Genomic DNA, 22415 nt, shown 5'->3' with positions numbered 1-22415 from the left:
CCGGAAGAGGTGGGCAGTGCGCGGCTGCGCCGGAAGTGGCGCGCGGCCAGACAAATCCTCATGGCGGCGGTGGCGCCTCTTTGGGTGCGGCGCTGGAGTGACTGAGCTGCTAGCTTGGCGGCCGAGCGTCGAGCTCCAGCCCGGTCTCCGCGTGCCCCCCGGGCTCCGCACCCCTGATGTTGCGCGGGCACTGAGCCCGCCCGGCCTGGACAATGGTGAAGTATTTCCTGGGCCAGAGCGTGCTCCGGAGTTCCTGGGACCAAGTGTTCGCTGCCTTCTGGCAGCGGTACCCGAATCCCTATAGGTACGTGGCCCTGGAAAGAGCAACCCTCCCACCTCGCTGTTTGGAGATCGGAGTGTGGGGGCCGGGAAAGACTCGACCTCGAGTGGGGGGATCGCCGGAGCCGTGGCCACGTTTAGGACGAGAGGACCTATCGGGGAAGCGGCCAGGCTAGTACTGGAAGGAGGCTGGGTCTGGGCAGTAGCTTACTTGAGGCCCTAGTGAAAGGTTCTCTCATCTCAGGGTGGTGAGACAGGAAGAGGCGGCGGCACCGGAACTGGGGAGGGATCTTGGGGTTGGAAATCCGGGCGCTTGTCTACTTCTCTGCCATGACGCTCTCCAGTGGTGCAATAAATCATGAGGTCCAGCCCTGCTGGAAGGCCTAGGAATCCAGGTCAGCGAGGAGGCGGGAGTTGGAATTTGCCCTGGGTTAGGCTCAAGGGACTCTAGTTCAGGTCTGAGCCACAACACAGATCACTCTGCAAGTTTGGGGAAAGTCATGGCCATTCTGGACCTGGAGGCTCCAGATGGGAACCCCAACAGGCAGTGTCTTAGGGCCAGGCTCCTGAGGGTCACCTTCACCCTGACACCTGCAGCAAACATGTCTTGACGGAAGACATAGTGCACCGGGAGGTGACCCCTGACCAGAAGCTCCTGTCCCGGCGACTCCTGACCAAGACGAACAGGATGCCCCGCTGGGCTGAGCGACTATTTCCTGCCAATGTTGCTCACTCAGTGTACATCCTGGAGGATTCTATTGTGGACCCACAGAACCAGACCATGACCACCTTCACCTGGAACATCAACCATGCGCGGCTGATGGTGAGACCCCTCCCTCTTGGTTCCCCCAGAACTAGAGAGCTCCAGGTACATGTGGCTAGGGAGCCATGAGGGAGCTTCTATGATCCAAGCAGATCTGAGGAGTGTTGGCGCTAGAGTACAAACTCAGATGATCTCTTCAGCTGGTCATCTTCTCTGGACCTGTGTTTTGACTCATTCATACAGTGGTGGAGGGGGTTACCTGTTTTACAGAGTCATTGTAAGTACTAAATGCAGAGCACTCACACTGTGCCTGGCATGTGTGCAGGTTGGGCCACAGGCATGATGCTGAGGGACGGAGGGAGGCAGTGGTTTTCAAACAGGAATCTGTCAAGCCATAAAGGGTACCTTGCATGTACCTTAGAGGGGGAGGATCTGGGCCCCTTGCACCAGTTTGACTAGAGTCTTTTATCTGTCTTATGTAGTGGATTTCTGCCTGAGATTTCAGGGGAAAAGGGTTGCATATACCTTTGCTTTAAAAAAAATAAAAAAGGCTTGAAAACCTGTGGTTTGGTTTAAGGAACATCCTACAGTATCTTCTCACCTGTGAGTACCCTAAAAGCTTCCAGAGAACTGTTATTTTCTTTCTCAGTTAATCTTCACAATAACACAGGGAGGTGGGTATTATTCTCTATTGTGCAAAGAGGAAAGTGAAGTCCAGAGAGGGGAAGTCACAGAGTGAGTAGGCAGCTTAATGCTCTGCCCCTGAGTTATCTGAGGGCCTCACAGCTGACTGCCCTGAGGGCACTACAACTGTGTTTTGTAAATTACAAAGAAAAGATCCAGCTCTAAGAAATGTCTTTCAGTCCAGCTGTGACAGGTGTCTTAAGTGTTTCTCTTGGAAGTGCAGGTCCACTTTCTCCTCTCTGATAATGAGCTGTGGTGGTTGCCGGATTTTTCTTTTTTTTTTGGATTGTCAGGAGCTCAAGGGCCAAAGTGGGTGGAAGCCAGGTTGAAAACACCACACATGTCTAGATGTAAAGGTACAAAACATCCAGGATGGAGCTGGAAGGCCCTCTGCTGATCTCAAGAGTCCATGTAGCTTTTCGTTTGAAGGGTCAGAAGAGAGGTTTTTAGAGAGCAAAATGACTTTTTTTCATCTTCTTACTCTCTTCCCAAAGTGCAGCTTGGGAATACAGTAAGGGAAAGGAATCGGTTTTCATTTTATTGCTTTCCCTAGTGAAAAGAGGCAGGGAATCAAATTTGTGTGCAAGCTGGCAAAGTGAAGGACTCCCACACAATTGTGGTTGGCTTGACTGCCTGCACAGGTGGTAGAGGAACGATGTGTTTACCGTGTGAACTCTGATAACAGCGGCTGGACCGAAATCTGCCGGGAAGCCTGGGTCTCCTCTAGCTTGTTCGGCGTCTCCAGAGCTGTCCAGGTGAGCAGCGTTGTTGTGGTGCTGGGGCTCTGGGGCCCAGGGCATGTAACATAGAGTCCAGGCTGGGGTTCAGTGGGCAGCTCAGAATCCTTCCCCTTCTCATCTTTTGCCAGGAATTTGGTCTCGCCCGGTTCAAAAGCAACGTGACCAAGACTATGAAGGGTTTTGAATACATCTTGGCCAAGCTGCAAGGTGAGGGTTCTGCACACAGGCAGAGGCTGAGTCAAGTCCTAACTGCCCTGCCTGGGCTGGAGCCTGGAGCTGTCACCACCCTACTCTGAGCAACTCATCTGTACCCTGGGTATTTCCTTCAGGGCCTGGTGCACAGGAGATGAATGTCCTGGGAGGTGATTTAGGTGGATCTTGGCATTCTTTGAAACCAGTCCCCACCCTTTGCTCCAGGTGAGGCCCCTCCCAAAACCCTTGTTGAAACAGCCAAGGAAGCCAAGGAGAAGGCCAAGGAAACGGCACTGGCAGCTACAGAGAAGGCCAAGGACCTTGCCAGCAAGGCAGCCACCAAGAAGCAGCAGCAGCAGCAGCAGTTTGTGTAGCCAGCCCAGGCCCTGGGGCCACAGCACAGCAGACCACTTGCTCCAGTCCCTGTGCTCTTTCCTCCTTGTACTTTATTATTAAAAGTCAGCTTCCAGCCATGTCTACTGTCTGGGTGGTGGGCTGGGGGTGGGTGTGTTGTTTGGCCTCTCCAGCACACCAGGCCGTTACCCATGTCTGAGCTGGGCCTGCTTATTCCTGCATCAGGTGGCTGAAGATAGAGGTACAGTGACTTGCGCAGGGTCACGTCCAGGTGAAGTGGTCATAAACGCTAGACTGTAAGCTCCATGAGGGCAGGGACCTTTGTTTTATTTTCTGATGTGTCCCAAGTACCTGAAACAAAATCTTGCACATAACAGGCACTCAATAAATACTTGTTGAATTCAGTTGGCCCCAGCTCTGGAGTCAGAAAGCTTTGGTTCAAATCTTGACTCAACTGTTTCCTGGCTTTGGACCTCAGGCGGGTCACGTCACTCAGCCTCAGTCCCACTGTGACAGACAGGGACCGAGGCCTCCGAGTTGTGAGGAGTAAAGGGGCACTGCCCGGTGTGGACAGCAGTGTTTATGGTGGCTATGGATCTCATTTCCTCTTTTCCAGTTTGTGGCTGGGAGTTCCCCCATTCTCACCAGGCAAGACCATGGACAGGAAGTTAAGAAAGAGGCTTTTAATGAAAATATAGTATGTGGAGGGCAAAGGCCAGGGGCCCTTGTTTAGGAAAGAACATGAGGACCCAAGAGGCTTCCTGCCCCTGTGGACAGCAGAGCCAAGTGCTACAAAAAACGCCTGGAAGGGTGGCCTGGGCCCAAGCTGCCTGCCCTGCAGGGCTCAGGGGGGCTCGGCGCCCCGTCCTAGGTGGGACTGCCAGCAGCCAGCAGCAAGGTACGGGGAGCACCTGTTCCCACACGGTCCTTTTAGTCCATTCCAGCAGTACTCTGAGCAGCCCTGGAGGCTTGGTGAGGGCTCCAGCCTGGCAGAGCAGAGGGTGGGCTGAGGGCAGAGGTCGCTCCAGGAGGTGAGGGTCATAGCCAGGTGCTGCTGCTGTGTGAGTAGCTGTGCTCCTGGCCCGCGCTGAAGCCCCGCAGCAGCTCAGCCTCGCCCCCGAACACCAGGCTCTCCACGTCCACCTCCAGCTCCTCTGCACGGGGAGCAGGCCAGTCAGGGGACCTGGGCCACTCAGCCCACTCGACCCCTCCGCTTGAGGGCACTTACCTTGGTCTGAGTCGGAGCGCTCAGAGGAGAGGCCTGAGGAGTCCAGGCTGTCTGCTCGCAGCCGCTCGCGCTCGCCCGCCCCGGCCAGCCCCCGGAGCTGCTCCAGCTGCTGCCGCAGGCTCTGCTGCTTGCTGCGCAGCTTCTCCTTGAGCCGCCGGGCCCGCTGCTCCTGCTCCTCCAGCTTCTGCAGATCCGAGGGAGCAAGGGGCTGGGGTCAGCTACCTGGGGTCTCGGGCCTCAGCCCAACACCACTTAACGGCGAACCTTGGCCACGTGGTGACTGCTTGCTCCACACGGGCTCACTAGATCTGGGCCCCAGAGGGTCGCTCCCACATCCTACAGGAAGCTAGGCCCTCCTGCCCTTCTGTCCCATGTAAATGGCCCAGGAAGTCTGTCCAGATGGGTGGGGAAGGGAGGGCACCACAATCTCAAAGGCCCTCGGGGCCCAGTCAAGTGATGTGAATGAGTGGAGTGTCTGGTGTCAGGCAACAGGGACTGTGGGGGACTGGGGCACACCAGCGAGTGCATACTAAGGCTCAAGGCAGTGGCCCAGGCCAATTACTGCCACATGGAAACAGGCCCAGTGTTGCCAGATCGCCCAGTTTTTTAAAGAGAAGCAGGGAGATCACATTTTTTCATGTCAAATGTCCTTTTAAGTGCTGCCAACTAATTTAAGTTTTTAGAAAACTACAGACCAAACAAAGGCTACCAGTTTGTAACTCCTCAAGACCCTCCCAGGAGTCCTAAGTCTTCAGCATTAGTCCCCTTCTGCTGCCCCCACGCAAGCTCTGCCAGCCCTGAGTTCCAGGGACTGGAGGACCAAGGGTTCTCCCATCAGGGTCCTCAATGGACGGAAGCCTGCATTCAGTCAGCAAGAAGGGGAGAATTGGGTGAGGGGGCATTTGGACTGGGAGTAGATGAATGAATAAGAGCTGCCCAGGCAAAGATAGGGGAGGAAGAAGCATCCAGGCAGAGAGAAAATGGGAAAAGCATGGAGAGTTCAGCTTTTTTGGTGCGGAATGGGGAAAGATGAGACCAGTGGCAAGGCCTGTGTTGTGAAGGGCCTTGAGTATCACAGGAAGAAAGAAACTGAAACTGTCCTTGTCAGGAGCCATGGAAGGTTTTCAGCAGGAGGCAGACCTGGACAGATCTATGTGGTACAAAGAACATTCTAGGGGGCTTCCCTGGTGGCGCAGTGGTTGAGAGTCCGCCTGCCGATGCAGGGGACACGGGTTCGTGCCCTGGTCCGGGAAGATCCCACATGCCGCGGAGCGGCTGGGCCCTTGAGCCATGGCCACTGGGCCTGCACGTCCGGAGCCTGTGCTCCTCAACGGGAGAGGCCACAACAGTGAGAGGCCCGCGTACCGCAAAAAAAAAAAAGAACATTCTAGGGCAAGGTGGGGAGGGCAGCCAGGTGGAGGCAAAACAGGAAGCAGGGAGTCCAGGAGAGGGGTGATGGGGCTTCAAGGAAGGAGCAATCCCTAGGTCCTGCCCACGGGCCAGCCAGCACCCAAGGTCACACATCATCCCTCCAGGAACCAAATCAGCAACTCCATGTGAGAAACTGGAGCCGGCTATCTGGCCAGGGTGTTATTCAGCCACAATGAGGAGAATGCAGGCACCTTTGGGACAGTGCTGACAGTTTCCACACCACGATTTATTTGCTGCATGGCACCTCCATCTGTCTCTGCCACTGCCCCCTGTGCCCACAACAGGGCCTGGCAGAGCAGGTGCTCACTTGTTGAAGAAAAGAATGCAAGTCAGGAGACCTAGGCCTCGGTTCTGAATCTGCCTCTCATCAGCCGGCTCTGCCTCCATTTCTTCCTCTGTCAAAAGGGCCAGGAGAGCAGGAAGAGGCCTCTATTGTTTCCAAGTCCCTTCTAATCCCCACTCTGTGGAGCTGCCTTGTGCTTGAGTCAGCACACCCCACTCCCATCCATCAGGGGGCGCTGAGCTCAGCCCGGGCAGCAGCAAGAGCCCTGGGAGGGTGGCTCACTGGCGTCCTCTTGGTACTTTCCCCCTCCTGGCCTCTGGAGCTGCCTCCCAAAGCAGCGTTGGGACACCCCCCCCGCCCCTCACCCAACCGCCGAGAACAGGAGGCCTTCAAGGATGGGGGAGAGGAAGAGCAAGAAACAGCCCTCTCCAGTCCGAGGGACCCTTACACATGACCCCTCACAGAATGCCCCCCATACAGAGGAGGAAATGAAGTCCAGAGAGACTACATAACTCGCTCAGGGTCTCACAGTTGGGATCCAAGTAATAATTGCTGTAATAACAAGTGAACTTTTATTGGAGGAACTTGCTTAAAGCCTCAGAACAATCCTGAGTTATTTTCTGCTTTTCTTCCTACTTAACAAATTTGGAAACTAAAAGCACAGAGAACTGTCCAATGTCAGGCAGTTGGGCTATCACCTCAGACCTCTCTCCCCAGTTCCACCCAGCCCCTCCCTACTACCCCTTTCCAAGCATCCTGGCAAGCTGGCCCTGGGGCGCCAGAGTAGCTTCTTACCTGGATGTGCATCCTGGCCCTGCGCAGAAGGCTCAGTGTGGTGTATCGGGCACAGTCAGCCCCCAGGGGCATCTGCTGCTTCAGCTGCTCCAGGCACCGCTTCAGCTGGGCCCTCCTGTGGGGGAAGGGGTCTAGAGGGCAGTGCCAACCCAGGCTTGCTGGCCAGATGAGGGACGGCAGGGGAGGGAAGGCCAGAGGGAGGCAGTTCCTGGGGCCTGGTGCTATCAGGGCAGGGTTGGGACTCACCTGCGCTTCTCCAGCTCGTTGTGCACAGACCTGCCAATGCCAGGGAGGATGGGGTGAGGGGGTGTCAGCTACTGCCCACACCTTCAGTCCCAGGGCTCCCAGGGCCTCAAAATTCACTACAGATGTGTATCCCAAACTAGCCCACTGTGGGGACCTTGTGCTGGCCTCAGGCACCTGAGTCCCAGGCAGAGGCAGAGACAGGAGGCCTGCCCAGGTGACTGTGGGGTCCAAAGGAGGCCCCTTAGCAGCAATCAGGAAGGGCTTCCTGAACAGGTGACATGTGAGCTGAGCCCAGCAACACAAGTTGCCCAAAATGGGTAGTGGGGGGAGAGGCATTCAAATTGGGGGGAACAGTGTGCAAAGGGTTGAGAGTAGGAGAGAAAAGGAGAAAGCCTGTGGGGGAAAGCGAGTGGTTTGATATGTGGTGTATTAGGAGTGTGAGTGGAAGCAGGACCCAGAACTATTCACCATTCCAAACACATCAGGGGTCCTCGAGAAATAGTCCTTGAACGAAGAGTGTGTGTTTGGGGGATGGGGAAACGGCAGGAGGTGTCTGAATGCCTTCAGAGCAGGGTACCTGGCCCAGAAGATGCGAGCAATAAGGAGGAAGGTGGCAGTGGAGGGGTCCGATGAAGGACGGCGTCCATCCCCCCCCCATTCCCCGCTGCCCCAGGCCCTCCTCACCGCCCACTGTCCAGCGCGCCAGGAGCTTGGGGAGACCGCTTCCTCCTCCTGTGGACTGGGCCCGGACTTCGGTGTGGGCACAGGGACGCATAGCCATGCTCTGCCTCTGCGAGAGACAGCCCCCGCCCACGTCAGGCTGGGGCTAGTTCCAGCGGGATCCCCTGGCACGGCACGGTCAGGGAGGGGCTTTTGGCTACAGGGCCATTTCCCCACCCCCTCCAGCCCCACTGCCCGCGGACCCCTAAATTGAGGGCGGGGGTGCCCCAGGACTACTGCCCTAAGGCCATGCATCCAAGTTGGGAGCCAAGTCCAGCCCAGGCCAGTGTCAGCGAGGTCGCCGCCTGGAGTCCGACCAAGGGTTCTTCCTCACCTCTCTCGCGGCGCTCCAGGAACTCCGCCGCCTGCAGCAAGACCTGGATGTTGCTGGCCACGGGTTCCATGTCGGCGACAGCTGGCTGCGGGCGGGCCTAGGATGCTGGCCGGAGCAGCGGCTGCACCACTTTTGTTACAATGTAACTGACACGGTGCAACAAACACAGACGCCCGGCCCGCCCCCGGAACGCCCCGCCCCGGGACAGCCCAGCTCTTGGCCCCGCCCCTGGAGCGCGCCCGGGAACCGCAGCCCACCCTCCGCGAGCCCGCCCGACCCCTAGGACTCCCGTAGGGCTTCTATGGGCGCCGGATCCAGGCCCGGCCCTTGGGCGAACTCCCGGGCTGGGGGTGGGGGTGGGGTTGTGCTGCGTCTTGCCGCTTCGCTCAGCGACCCAGCGCCGGTTACTTGGCTTTTCTGGGCCTCAGTCTCCAGCCCCGTGCTGGTGGCAAGAGGCCCGCACACTGAGTGGTGCTCTGGGGGCCAGTGGTCCCGGAGAGGCCCCTGGCTCCGCCGCTGCACGTGGGCGCCACGGAGGTGGGGCCGGCGGGCACCCTCGCCCATTTGCTCTTTGCCTCTTGAGGCTCGCGGACGTCACCTTGGGGGCGGGGCAGGGGGCCTCTCAGGCACTATTGGCTGCGTGCGGCTCCGCCCTCTCCCGCTGCTGGTCAACACGTTCGGGCGGGAAAAGGAGCAGGTTTCAAATTTGAAAACCCTGGCTATGGGGGCGGGGTTGAGCGGGGAACAGGGCCCAGTGCGCAAGCGCCGGGGGAGGGGGCGCGGACCTGGCTCCTGCGCTCCAGGGTCTGTGCCCTTGCCTGCTTGCCATCTGCCCCCGTAGCCCCCGCTGGGCTCCTCCTCCTCATCTGCAGGGAAGCTATTGTTGCTACGAAAACGTCAGAAGGGTAACAACTTGAGAACTGGCTTGCTTCAGAGTCCTGGGTTCTGGAGTCAACAGAGTTCAGTTCCTGTCCTGTCACCGCTACTTCTCAGCTGTGTGACTCGGGAAGTGCCCTCCCTCCCGTAAGCTCGGGAAGCCCTGAGACAGCGTCGTTGAAAGATCAGAGACCACGCCTATGCCGTGCATTTCCAAGGCCTGTTGCAACCTCACGCAGGCTTCTTCCTCCCACAGAGCCCCTGGATGACTTACTCAGTCCATGAGCTCTTCTTTTTTTTTTTTTCAATATTTATTTGTTTATTTAGCTGCGCCGGGTCTTAGTTGCAGTGTGCGGGATCTCGCTCCCTGACCAGGGATGGAACCCGGGCCCCTTGCATTGGGAGCGTGGAGTCTTAACCAGTGGACCACCAGGGAAGTCCCCATGAGCCCTTCTCTAACGTGACTTTCTAGCCTCCCAAAGAAGATGATGCGGTGATTTCTAGGGGCAGCACCAGTAGGTGTAGCCACACCTTCGGGGACAGTGACAGTCTAAGGGTGGAGACTGGAAGATAAAAGCAGCTGTTACGGGGTGGAGCATTACTGCCAGGCTGGGGCTGAATCTGTGACCTGGAAATGGAGAGGAGGGAGAAGGAGGAACTAGATTCTCTATAAAGAGACAGTCCTGGGTAAACACATGGCACATGGCAGTCAGTCCGCAGTTCCTTGGAAAAAAACCTTTGAGTTTCTCTAAGAGTCAATTCCAGAGGAGTCACTGACATGCCCAGCCAGAACTGCTGCCTGGGACTATCCACCCCTACACCCATCCATTCACTCATGAAATATTTGCTGAGCACTTGCTGGACCTTAGGCACTGTGCTGGGAGCTGGAGAATACAAGCGTGGGCAAAACCAGACAGGGTTCTCGCCTCTGCAGAGCTCTCAGGTGAGGGGCAGAGAGACCGACATAGTAATCACACAGTAGACATATGCTCTGACAGGTCCTCACAGGAAAAGACACAATGTAAGGGCACGTCCTAAGGAGCATTTGACCTAATCAGGGAGGTCAAAGAAGGTTTTTCTGGGGAGGTGGATGAGTAGGTTTTATCTATGTATAGGAGGAATGTAGAATCCCAGTCACACTAACAGCAGATGCAAAGTCCCTGAGGCTGAAAGGAATGTATGCAGATGGAAAGAGGCCAATGTGGCCAGCATAGAGAGATCAAAGAGCATGGAGCAGGCTGACACTGGAGAGGCTGGCAGGGCCCAGAACAGGCTGAAGTGTTCCCCAAACCCCCACCTGCAATTAGTTACGTCTGAAGAAAGGAGTCACAAGACTTGTGAATGAATTTCCAATTTCATTTCACTAAAGTCAGCACCCACACAGTGTAGGCACAAACCCACTAGTCAGATATCTGGGACCCAGGTGGCCCAGCCTTGGAGCAGGGGTAGGATTGGGGCAGGGTTGTGGGGGAGTGTCTGAAGGAGGAGAGCTCCCAGCAGAGGGAGGGAGCTCTTATAAAAAGAGTTAGGGCTGCTCCAGCTGGAGGCTGTGGAAGTGAGGCAGGGGCTGCAAGGGGAGCTGAAGTAACCGCATTGAGGAGTTTGGACTTCGTCCTAGGAGGGTAGGATTCAAGCTAGGGAACAACATGGCCTCAGGGCTCCCATGAATTGGGCCAGGGCCACTAGCCAGAGGAGCAGGAAGCAATCCTTCCCAGGGAGCAGGCAGGTAGAGAGGATGGGGCTCCTGCCCCAAGCCCTTGGATGCCCTTCTGGGCCCCTCTGAGAAAATGCTAGTGCTAGTGCCATCTGCACAGGGCTGGGCAGAGGCCTCCAAGGCTCTTGCCCCCTCAGCAGTGACTGGTCTTAGAACCTCTTCCCCAGACCCCCAGGTCCTGCATGGTCCAGCCTGCACACTGCAGCCTGTGGCCTCCCTGCTGTCTCCCCACCCCTTGGCCCTTCCTGCCTACAGTAATTGTGGCTATGCTGCCTGCACTTCAGTGCAGGTTCTGTCAGAAACCAGTATCCTCTGGGCTCCAAGGGACAGTGTCTGCCTCTGTGCCCTGAGTGGGAGAGGAGAAGGAGACCCCTACCCTGCTGTCCTGCCCCAGTAGGACTCCTTGAAGAGGGCAGCTTGCAGGGCCTTGGCACCAGGCTCACCATCCTCTCCCACCCTAAGGACAGGATGCCTGAGGAGATGGCTCCTGCTGTTCCCCTAGAACCCTTTCACTTCCTTCCCCGCAGCTGACAGTAACAGCAGGAGGGGAGGTGGGAGTTGGGGCAGTATTGGAGCTAGGGCCTGGCTCAGACCCCCGACCCTGCCCAGCCCCCTCCCTATGCTCCCTGTCCCAGCCTCTCCCACTTCACTCATCCTCCCCTCTTCCCAGAGAGTAGCATTCCTTAGTCACTGAGCTAACCAGGTTGTACCCCTGCTGAAAGGCCCACCAGGAGTCCCTCGGCCCTCAGGACAAAGTTCAAGCTGGGCTGTGCCCCTCCTCCTGCCATGTCAGGCCACACACCCTGTCCCTGCCCATTTCCCTGCCTCTGCCAGCTTGGCTTAACTGTCACTTCCTCCAGGAAGTTCTCAGGCCTCCAGTTTTCAGAGCACCCTTCTGAAAGCAGCAGTGGCCCTGTGTCCCTCAGGGTCAGCCACCTCTGTCTGACTATAACCACGGTGATAGAGGAAGCCAGTGATAAGAAAGGGGCCTGGCCAAGCTATAGTGGAGGAGCAGGGGGCTGTGGGCCTTGGTGGGCCTGGGTCTCTATGTGCATAAGAGGCTGGTGTTGTAGCAGTCAACAGGCCCCCAACTTGGAGGCCACAGTTGGAATGCCACGCCCCCCAGGCATGTTGTCAGGAGCTGCACAACACAGTGATTGACAGAGTCAGGGAGGCTAGCTGCTCCCTCTTTAAGTGCAGCGGAATAGGCCATGAGGCCAGGCCTGGCTAGACTACAGTCCCAGTTACCCTGGATGAGGTCACCGGGAAAAGGCCTCTGTAGGACCTGTAGTATGTCCACTTTTTTATTCCTGATATAGGTAGTTTCTCTCTCTCTCCCCCGCCCGTCTTTCTGAGAGTTTATCAATTTTGTTAATTTGTTTAAAGAATCAACTTTGGATTTCTTTTGCTCCTTTGTTTCTTAAGATGGAAATGTACATAATTCACTTTATTCCTTTCTTCTTTTCTGCACATTGCTTTCACTGCATCCCAAAAACTTTGATGTGTTATAGTTTTGTTTTATTTTGTTTTTCATCCACATAGAGATATTTTCAGAATTTTTCTTTGACCTGAGACCTGTGGGTAATCTGAAGTGTTTTCCATAATGTCCAAATATTTGGGAATTTTCTAGATGTCTTTTTTTATTGGTTTGTAATTTAATTCTATGGTGGTTAGAGAATATACTCTTATGATTTTGATCATTTGAAATTTATCAAGGTTGTATGGTCCAGTACATGATCTATCTTGATGAAGGTTCATAGGCATGTAAAAATAACGTGCATCCTCCGGTTGTTATGTGTAGTGTTCTCAAAGTGTCAAATTAAGTTGGTTGGACTTCCCTGGTGGCACAGTGGTTAAGAATCCACCTGCCAGTGCAGGGGACACGGGTCCGATTCCTGGTCTGGGAAGATCCCACCTGCCGCAGAGCAACTAAGCCCATGCACCACAACTACTGAAGCCTGCGCGCCCTAAAGCCTGCGCCCCACAACTACTGAGCCCGTGTGCTGCAACTACTGAAGGCCGTGCGCCCTAGAGCCCATGCTCCGCAGCAAAAGAAGCCACCGCAATGAGAAGCCCGCGCACCGCAATGAAGCGTAGCCCCCGCTCGCCACAACTAGAGAAAGCCCACGCGCAGCAACAAAGACCCAACAAAACAAAAAATTTAATTTAATTTAAAAAAATTAAGTTGGTTCATTGTGTTGCAAAAAAGAAAAAAAGTTTATATCCTTACTGATTTTGTTTTGTCTACTAGTTCTATCAAGTACTGAGAGAGAAGGTTTTTCGTTTGTTTTGCGGTACGCGCGGGGCTCTCACTGTTGTGGCCTCTCCCGTTGCGGAGCACAGGCTCCGGACGCTCAGGTTCAGCGGCCATGGCTCACGGGCCCAGCCGCTCCGCGGCATGTGGGATCTTCCCGGACCGGGGCACGAACCCATGTCCCCTGCATCGGCAGGCGGACTCTCAACCACTGCGCCATCAGGGAAGCCCAAGAGATAAGTTTTAAAAATCTCCAAATTTAATTGTGGATTGTCTATTTATCTCTCTAGTTCTGTCACATTTTACTTTATATGTTGTGAAACTCTAGGTGCATATGCATTTATGATTGTTATATCTTCTTGTTGACCTAATTATTTTTGTATTCTGAAAAATCCCTCTTTATCTTTGGCAATCTTCTTTTCTTTAATACTATTTTGATATTAATATAGTCACAACAGCTTTTGATTAGTGTTCTCATAGTGTGTTTTTTCCCATCTTTTTACCCTTAACCTAACAGTGTCAGTATTTAATATGTTTATCTTGCAAATAGCATATGATTGGGGAGTTCACCCCCTGTGGTCTGATAATCTCTGCCTTTGAATTGTGTTTAATAAAATTATTTTGACATAGTTGATTTTAGGTCTATCATTTTGATTTTTATTTTGTATTTGTCCCATCTGTCCTTTTCCCCTTTTCCTTCCTTTTCTGACTGCTTTTGGATTATTTGTCTTTATCAGACTTCCATTGTGTATCTACGATTGGCTTCTTATCATTACCTCTTTCAAGTGGTCTTTCAAGTGTTCACTTTAACAACTATAATAATATATATCTGGGCTTCCCTGGTGGCACAGTGGTTGAGAGTCCGTCTGCCGATGCAGTGGACATGGGTTCGTGCCCGGGTCCGGGAAGATCCCACATGCCGCGGAGCAGCTGGGCCCGTGAGCCATGGCCGCTGAGCCTGCGCGTCCGGAGCCTGTGCTCCACAACGGGAGAGGCCACAACAGTGAGAGAGGCCCGCATACCGCAAAAAAAAAAAAAAAAAAAAAAAAAAAAAAAAATATATATATATATATATATATATATATATATATATATATATATATATCTTGGGACTTCCCTGGTGGTCCAGTGGGTAAGAGTCCGTGCTCCCAATGCAGGGGACCCGGGTTCGATCCCTGGTCAGGAAACTAGATTCCACATGCATGCCGCAACTAAAGATCCTGCACGCCACAGTGAAGATCCCGAGTGCTGCAACTAAGACATGGCACAGCCAAAATAAATTAATTTTTAAAAAAAGAACTATAATAATATATGTCTTTAAATTATCACAGTCTACCTTGAATTAATATTATACAATTTTAAACATAATGTAAGAAACATACCATTATGCTCCCTTTTACTCTCTACCACCATTTTTACTACTGTTGTTATATATTTTATTTCTATATGTGTTAAAATTCCTAAAACATTGCTATAATCCTGCTTTAAACAGTCAATTGACTTTTTAAAAATTAAGAATAAGCAATCTTTTATATTTCATTACACTTTACCATTTCCAGCATTCTTCATTCTGTCCTGTAGAGCTGGGTTTAACCTGGTACCATTTTCCTTCAACCAAAGGAACTGCCTTTGGCGTTTCTTATAGTGTGGGACTTTTAACAACACATTCTACCAGCTTTTGTTGACTGAAAATGTATTATTTCATCTTCATTTTGGAAGCATATTTACACTACATATAAGATTCTAGGTTGACTGCCTTTCAGCACTTTAGTTATGTCACTCATTTGCCTTCTGACTAGTATTTCTTTTCCAAGTCAGCTGGAATTCTTACCGCTCTCCCCCCACATATGTAATGTGTCTTTTTCCTCTATTTCTTTTTTTTTTTTTTGCAGATTCAAAGAGTATATTTTTATTTTACCATGTAAATAATTTTGGAAATATGACAGTACATTAAATATAAGCTTATTTTTTTTTGTTTTGCGGTACACGGGCCTCTCACTATTGTGGCCTCTCTCATTGTGGAGCACAGGCTCCGGACACGCAGGCTCAGCACCTATGGCTCACGGGCCTAGCCGCTCCGAGGCATGTGAGATTTTCCCGGACTGAGGCACAAACCCGTGTCCCTTGCATTGGCAGGCGGACTCTCAACCACTGCGCCACCAGGAAAGTCCAATATAAGCAATTTAAATACTGCCATCTTAGACGTGAGAGAGGCAGTAGAGAGAGGCAGTATCACGGATATTTTTTACCACAGAGAAATAGTTTACCACAGCCCTCAAGAAGGTACATGGGGGCTTCCCTGGTGGCGCAGTTGTTGAGAGTCCGCCTGCCGATGCAGGGGACATGGGTTCGTGCCCCGGTCCGGGAGGATCCCACATGCCGCGGGGAGGCTGAGCCCGTGAGCCATGGCCACTGAGCCTGTGTCTCCGGAGCCTGTACTCCGCAACGGGAGAGGCCACAGCAGTGAGAGGACCGCGTACCGCAAAAAAAAAAAAAAAAAAAAAGAAGGTACATGAGGAAAGAAGTTGGAAAAAAATATCATTCCTGCAGCTCTGAGAATCCTTGGGTGGGACCTGTGGAGGCAGGAGGTGCCTGTGGAGATGGACAGCAGACTGCAGAGGTGCACCATGGCCTGTTGCCGCCATCTTTCTTTGATCTTATATCCACATTGCCACCATCTCATACTATGATATTTGAGAACATCCCAAGATAAGAAGTGATAACCATTTAATATGTTCTTAAATGCTTTAGCTTCTTTCAGCTTCTCTAAGAGTTTCTGCTTGGTGCTTCTGTTACCTCCAGAGTTGAATGCCACTCCAAACTCACTGTCACATCCTCATCTGCATACTAGGGCCTCTTGTGGGTCATGTGCTGTCAGGGACCAGCGAGTCTGTAAAGATCTATTTTGTTTTAATATTTTCTCTTTATCTTTGATTTTCAGCTGTTGGATATGATACACCTGCGTGTGGTTTTCTTTGTGTTTGTCTTGCTTGGTGTGTTTTGAGCTTCTGGAACGTTTTTCAATCTTTATTTCTTCAAATATTTTTTCCTCCCCTATTCTGTCTCTCATCTCTTTGACCTCAATTTCATGTATGTTTCCCAGTTTCATAGTATATCAAGGGTAATTGATGCTGTTAATGTATTTATGTGTTTTTTTACTCTCTGCTTCAATGTGGATAAGTTCTATTTACTTGTCTTCAAGTTTGCTCATTCTTTCTTCTGTAACATCCAATTTGGTGTTTAGCCCATCCATTGTGGTTTTTATTTCAGCTATCATATTTTTCAGATCTAGAATTTCCACTTAGTCATTTTCTGAAAGTTTTCTATCCATATCCCAGAATATCTCATTATCCCACGTGTTAATTTCCTAGGGCTTCCATAACAAAGTATTATAACTGAGTGGCTTACAAAAATAGCAATTTGTTCTCTCACAGTTCTGGAGAAGTCCAAACTCCAGGTGCCAGCAGGGTTGGTTCCCTCCTGAGGGAGCATCTGTCTCAGGCCTCTCTCCTCACCTCTGGGGCCGCCAGCAATTCTTGGTTTTCCTTGGCTTGCAGATGCATCACTTCAGTCTCTGCCTCCATCTTCACAAGGCATTCTCCCCTGTGTCTCTCTGTGTCCAAACTTCCCTCTTCTTTTTTTTTTTTTAAAATATTTATTTATTTATTTATTTTGGCTGCACTGGGTCTTAGTTGCAGCACATGGGATCTTTAGTTGCGGCATGTGGGCTTCTTAGTGCGGCAATGCTGACTTCTTAGTTTCAGCATGCAAACTCAGTTGCGGCATGCATGCAGGATCTAGTTCCCCGAGCAGGGATCAAACCCAGGCCCCCTGCATTGGGAGCGTGAACTCTTACCCACTGGACCACCAGGGAAGTCCCAAACTTCCCTCTTCTTATAAGGACACCAGTCACTGGATTAGGGCCCAAGCTGACCTCATTTTATAACCATATCTGTAAGGACCCTATTTCCAAATTGGGTCACATTCAAAGGTTCTGGGTGAACATGAATTTTTGAGGGACACTATTCAACTCATTATTCCCCCTTCTCTAACCCAATTATTGTTCTTTTCCCATTAAGTATTTTATATATTTATAATAGTTGTTGTATGTCCTTGTCTGCTAATATCAATAACTGGGCATTTTGTTTTTTTTTTTTTTTATGTGGAGGGGACTTCTATTGACTCTGTTTTCTCTTTAAAATTAAAGCACATTTTCTTGCTTCTTCTCATGTCTTATAATTTTTTACTGATTCTAGAATATAAAAGTGAGGGAAAATGTAATGGAGTATAACCATATTGAGGTATATATTGTTTTGCTTTGTTTTGGTTATTTTCTTAAGAGTGCAAGTCCTTACCTATCTGGCAGTCAGAGGGAGAGGCCCATCATTCAGATTCCTCTTGAGCTGAGCTTTGTGAGAAGTTTAGCAAACTGTACAGTTAGAAGGAACACACTCCACACGAGACCACCATCACTTCTGACCCTAACTGCAAGTTCAGGGGTTTCTCAAAACCACTGTTGGGGATGACAGTTTTCTGGGACTCACAGAACCCACTCAAAGCTATTATACTCACTATAAACACTGTATTATACAGTTTCTTACAGGGAAGGGATACAGATTAAGATTAGCCAAGGGAAGAAGCTCATGAGTCTGGGGAAGTATGAAATGTGGGACTTGGGACTTCCCTGGTGGCGCAGTGGTTAAGAATCCGCCTGCCAATGCAGGGGACACGGGTTCGAGCCCTGGTCCAGGAAGATCTCACATGCCGTGGAGCAACTAAGCCAGTGCACCACAACTACTGAGCCTGCGCTCTAGAGCCCATAAGCCACAACTACTGAGCCCATGTGCCACAACTACTGAAGCCTGTGCACCTAGAGCCCATGCTCTGCAACAAGAGAAGCCACCGCAATGAGAAACCTGTGCACCACAATGAAGAGTAGCCCCCACTGTCCATAACTAGAGAGAGCCCGCACGCAGCAATGATGACCCAATGCAACCAAAAAATAAATAAATAAAAATTAACTTAAGTTAAAAATAAAAAAAAAGAAATGTGGGACTTCTGCTCCTGCTTTCTGTGTAGTCAGGACATATTACTTTCCCAGTATCAACATGTGACAATATACACAGACTACTGTGAACTAGGGAGGCTATTCTGAGCCTCAGTATTCAGTTTTAGGGGCTCCATTACTTAGGCGCGATTGATTGATTGGTTAATCTCAGTCTCCAAATCAACTGATACCATGTAACCCTAAATCACCTGTGTGGTCCTTCTGGTGTGACCTGTCCCCACCCTAAGGTGTAGTCAGCACCCACCCTAAATTATGCCTTGTTCTCTGGCTAGCCCAAGGCCCCCAGAGAATAAGGCATAATTTAGGAGAAACAAAGATATCACCCAGAACCTGAGGGCAAAATCCAGACCTCTTCTGGGGCAAAGTTAAATTCTTTAGGACACAGGCCACCCCTTGCTTTTGGCCAAGACTCTTACAGCAAAATGATCCTATTGCCTAAGAGTTGGGGGGCCAGTGTTGGTATAGGGATAGACTTAAGGAAACAACTATCTGTCCTATAAAGCCAGTACATACATTTTCATATTTTTGTACTAATTCAATTATTAATTTCCCCCTTGTATCTTATGATAAACGTGTGCAGAACTATTTAGCATAGAAATTAGCTGATGATTAGGTAAATCCAGTCCTTCCTCAGGCCAGTCATTTTCCACCTGTTTTACTTCCTTAGGGGGCTTTAACTCAATTTCCCAATACATTTGACTATGAATATCAGTATCATAACAAGGCCAGTGTTATACCCTATCCTCAGTGTGGCAGCAGACGTGACCTGAAAAGCTCTGGCACATGACCAGAGTCCCACTCGGCCATTAACAATTAGTCCAGTTATAGAAATGTCTCCCAGAGTGATGGATGTCATTCAGGTTTGCAGACTTCCATTCAATTATTTTAGGCTCCAAACGCAGGAGTGGTCTCAGCAACATGTCATCATCCTTTCAGGCATTCTGGTGTAATCGAGCTAAGAGACAATAACGTCTCACTCTGAGCCTCTCCCAAGGCACCAGTGTAATATTGGATTTCTCTCATTGCAAAAACCATTAAACTTTATGCTCAGCTACCATTCCTCCTCCTCCTCTCCATTCATACCCTAACTTTCCCACTTTGGGAGAGGGCGTTAGGGGTGGCCACTGTGCTGGTCCAGATTGTCAGCAGCAATACAAGTCTATGGGACTTCCCTGGTGGCACAGTGGTTGGGAGTCTGCCTGCCAATGCAGGGGACAAGGGTTCGAACCCTGGTCTGTGAGGACCCCACATGCCGTGGAGCAACTAAGCCTGTGTGCCACAACTACTGAGCCTGCGTTCTGGAGCCCGTGAGCCACAACTGCTGAGCCCGCATGCCACAACTACTGAGCCTGCGCGCTGCAACTACTGGGGCCCACGCACCTGGAGCCCGTGCTCTGCAGCAAGGGAAGCCATTGCAATGAGAAGCCCGCACACCGTAACGAATAGTGGCCCCCACTCGCTGCAACTGGAGAAAGCCCGCACACAGCAGCGAAGACTCAATGCAGCCAAAAATAAATTAATTAATTAATTAAAAAAAAATACAAGTCTAGTCTAGCACTTGCCCTCCCACAGGCCACTCTCACTCCTGTGGGGTAGGGTTAAAAGGGTACAGAACTGGTGGGCCATCCCAATTACTAAGCAATATAGCTGCATTCACTCTCAGTGCCAATTTTGCCAGATGGGGTGAAGGCACAACCCACACCATCAGATCCTTAGGAATCTGACATAAAGGTTTAAAGGTATAGTGACAGTTTCTTAGGGATCATATCTGCTTCCAGCACCTGCAGTTGCAGCCCTTGCCCCGGGACCACTGCATCAGGTAGGACAAAAGAGGTTGAGGTGATGTGAGGAAAAAAGAAAAAAAGTATAGTTATACCAGTTATACCACCCTTCCCACCTCCTCTTCCCCAAGTACCACTCCCCCAAAAGCAGAGGATCTATCTAGTGGGGACTATCCCTTGCCCCCCCCCATGCTGACTGTGAGTGCACACTCATAATGGTGTATAAACCAGCCCTTCATGCCTTTATTTCTCCGCGTTTTAGACAAAAAAAAAAGTTTCACATTGCTAATTAGAGAAATGGAAATCAAAACTACAGTGAGGTATCACCTCACACCAGTCAGAATGTCCATCTCAAAAAGTCCACAAATAATAAATGTTGGAGAGGGTGTGGAAAAAAGAGAGCCCTCCTACACTGTTGGTGGGAATATAAATTGATACAGCCACTATGGAGAACAGTATAGAGGCCTTAAAAACTAAAAATAGAGTTATCATATGATCCAGCAATCCCACTCCTGGGCATACACCCAGAGAAAACTCTAATTCGAAAAGATACACACACCCCAATGTTCATAGTAGCATTATGTACAATAGCCAAGACATGGAAGCAACCTAACTGCCCACTGACAGATGAATGGATAAAGAAGATGTGGTACATATATACAGTGGAATATAGCCATAAAAAGAATGAAATATCGCCATTTGCAGCAACATGGTTAGACCTAGAGATTATCATACTAAGTGAAGTAAGCCAGAGGAAGACAAATACCATATGATATCACTTACATGTGGAATCTAAAACAGTGGTACAAATGAACGTATTTATGAAACACAAACAGACTCACAGACATAGAAAACAAGTTTATGGTTACCAAAGAAGAAAGGGGGTGGGGAGGGATAAATTAAGAGTTTGGGATTAACAGATACATACTACTTTATATAAAATAGGTAAACAACAAGGTCCTACTGTATAGCACAGGGAATTGTATGCAATATCTTGTAATAACCTCTAATGGAAAATAACCTGAAAAGGAATATATATATATATATATATTCCTTTTCAGATTATTTTAGTTTTATATATGTATATATAAATGAATCACTTTTCTGTGCACCTGAAACTAACACAACATTGTAAATCAACTATACTTCAATTTAAAAAAGTTTGAATTGTCTGTTCACTTCTCCATAAAACTTACTCTGAGGATGACATCTCTGTCCACCCACTTCATGAACCCAGGCGGCCACCTCAAGTGAGCACCTCAGGAAACCTACTTGTTAATTCAAATCATCTTCCAAACCTGGAAGGGGTTCTTCTGATGGGCATCACATACTATTTTAATGCACCCCTCAAATTCCCATAATGGTTTCCACAGGGCTGTGCCCCATATGGTCATCCTGTTAATAGGTCAGTTTTGCATTGCCCTCTGCCTGACCATATGGTCAGGCCATTGGCCCCTGTCTGTGAGTCGGTAAAAACCCAAATATAAGGGCTTTTTACTATTATCCAATTCTTCCATCACTGCTAGGGAAAAAGCAATCTGGCTCCCTGAGTTGATTTGCTTTGATTTTCTTCTATCAAAGAAAGTCAAATTTTCTACCAAAGATTTTCTTCTATCTTCCTTCCAAACAGGAAGCTGTCACTCACCATGGAACTACCATCCACAAACCAAGCAGCTCTTTGGTGGTCAGTGGAGGGCTGTTCATAGGGCACTGGCCAAGTAGCCCTGTGACCATAGGATCCAGCAGTTCCTCAGGTGGTTCCAGAGTCAGCACTGGAGGAAAAAAGTGAGTACACCCTTCCCTTCTCTGGTAGCACGTTCCTGTACCATTTCTATTGTATGATGCGACCCTCCTGGGCATTGCCCTCCCCATTAGAGCATCTCTCCAACATCACCCAAGGAATTGTGGGTGTTTCAGGTTTCAAGGTTATTTTATGTCCCTCAGTCACAGGGGAAATCTCAGAGTCCAAAAGCAAGCTAGTTAGTACTGATTTTCTCTCAAATGCAAATATTCTGGTCCCAAATCCCAGAAGTTGCCACTAGGTGGCACTCACAGGCTTTTGCTGTAAACTCCAGTCTGCACTCCACACCGGGCTTTGGTACAGCAAATTAACAACCTGTTGGGCTCTGGCAATCTCACTGGTTCCCACTTAGCGTGTTCAATCAATACTGGAGGAAGGGTAGATTTCCATGCCTTCTGATTTACAACGCTGGTAGGGGAAGCTTTCAGCAGTCAGACACAATATCCATCCCCATAATACATTCAGGTAAAGAAGATGCAACCACTTCACATAGTCTGTTCACACCTTCAATTTTCATCCAAACTTTCACCTTTATCCCATCAACCACTGCATTCCTATATCCTCACAATCTAGCTATAGCACTGTTAGGACTTCACATACAGATTTTGGAATCACAGTGCATGGGGGGGGGGGGGGTCCCATAACAAGGAGTCCCAGAAAAGTCTCTTCAGCATCCTCTGACCATTTTACTCACTCAAGTTCATATGGCTTTGGGCCTCCAGCAGGGGTCAGTCTTTATCTTGATTAAACTGCAGGACCATTGCCCCAGGTAATTGGAGGTCTCTAGCCATCTTTGCCTTCCAGCTTTTAAAATTCCTCCATACGAGGGTAAATAAAGCAGACTTATTTACGGTCCTTCATTATTGGAGCTC

General features: G+C 50.3%; 2 protein-coding genes across 5 annotated transcripts; one reads left to right on the top strand and one right to left on the bottom strand.

The window, feature by feature from the left end:
• Positions 1-20: 20 nt before the first annotated feature.
• Positions 21-3426, top strand: PRELID1 (PRELI domain containing 1). The gene is made up of 5 exons (XM_004284813.4): positions 21-304; positions 877-1102; positions 2368-2481; positions 2595-2673; positions 2884-3426. Exons 1-5 carry the CDS (start codon positions 213-215, stop codon positions 3030-3032), a joined length of 660 nt encoding a protein of 219 aa, XP_004284861.1. The 5' UTR covers positions 21-212; the 3' UTR covers positions 3033-3426.
• On the bottom strand, positions 3332-8245 carry MXD3 (MAX dimerization protein 3). Of its 4 annotated transcripts, XM_004284812.3 has the most exons (6): positions 8050-8245; positions 7680-7785; positions 6996-7025; positions 6750-6864; positions 4241-4424; positions 3332-4166 (listed from the first exon to the last, which is right to left on the bottom strand). In XM_004284812.3, exons 1-6 carry the CDS (start codon positions 8117-8119, stop codon positions 4051-4053), a joined length of 621 nt encoding a protein of 206 aa, XP_004284860.1. In that variant the 5' UTR covers positions 8120-8245; the 3' UTR covers positions 3332-4050. The 4 variants fall into 4 exon arrangements, with proteins under 4 accessions (XP_004284860.1, XP_033270741.1, XP_049564711.1 ...); XM_033414850.2 differs by lacking the exon at positions 6996-7025 and having other exon boundaries at positions 8050-8244; XM_049708754.1 differs by having other exon boundaries at positions 6750-7785; positions 8050-8093.
• Positions 8246-22415: the final 14170 nt, after the last annotated feature.

Source organism: Orcinus orca, chromosome 3 (genome assembly GCF_937001465.1).
Source record: "Orcinus orca chromosome 3, mOrcOrc1.1, whole genome shotgun sequence".
Taxonomy (NCBI): Eukaryota; Metazoa; Chordata; class Mammalia; order Artiodactyla; family Delphinidae; genus Orcinus; species Orcinus orca.
Note: the sequence above shows the minus strand (reverse complement) of the source record. Positions and strands in the feature narration are given on the sequence as shown.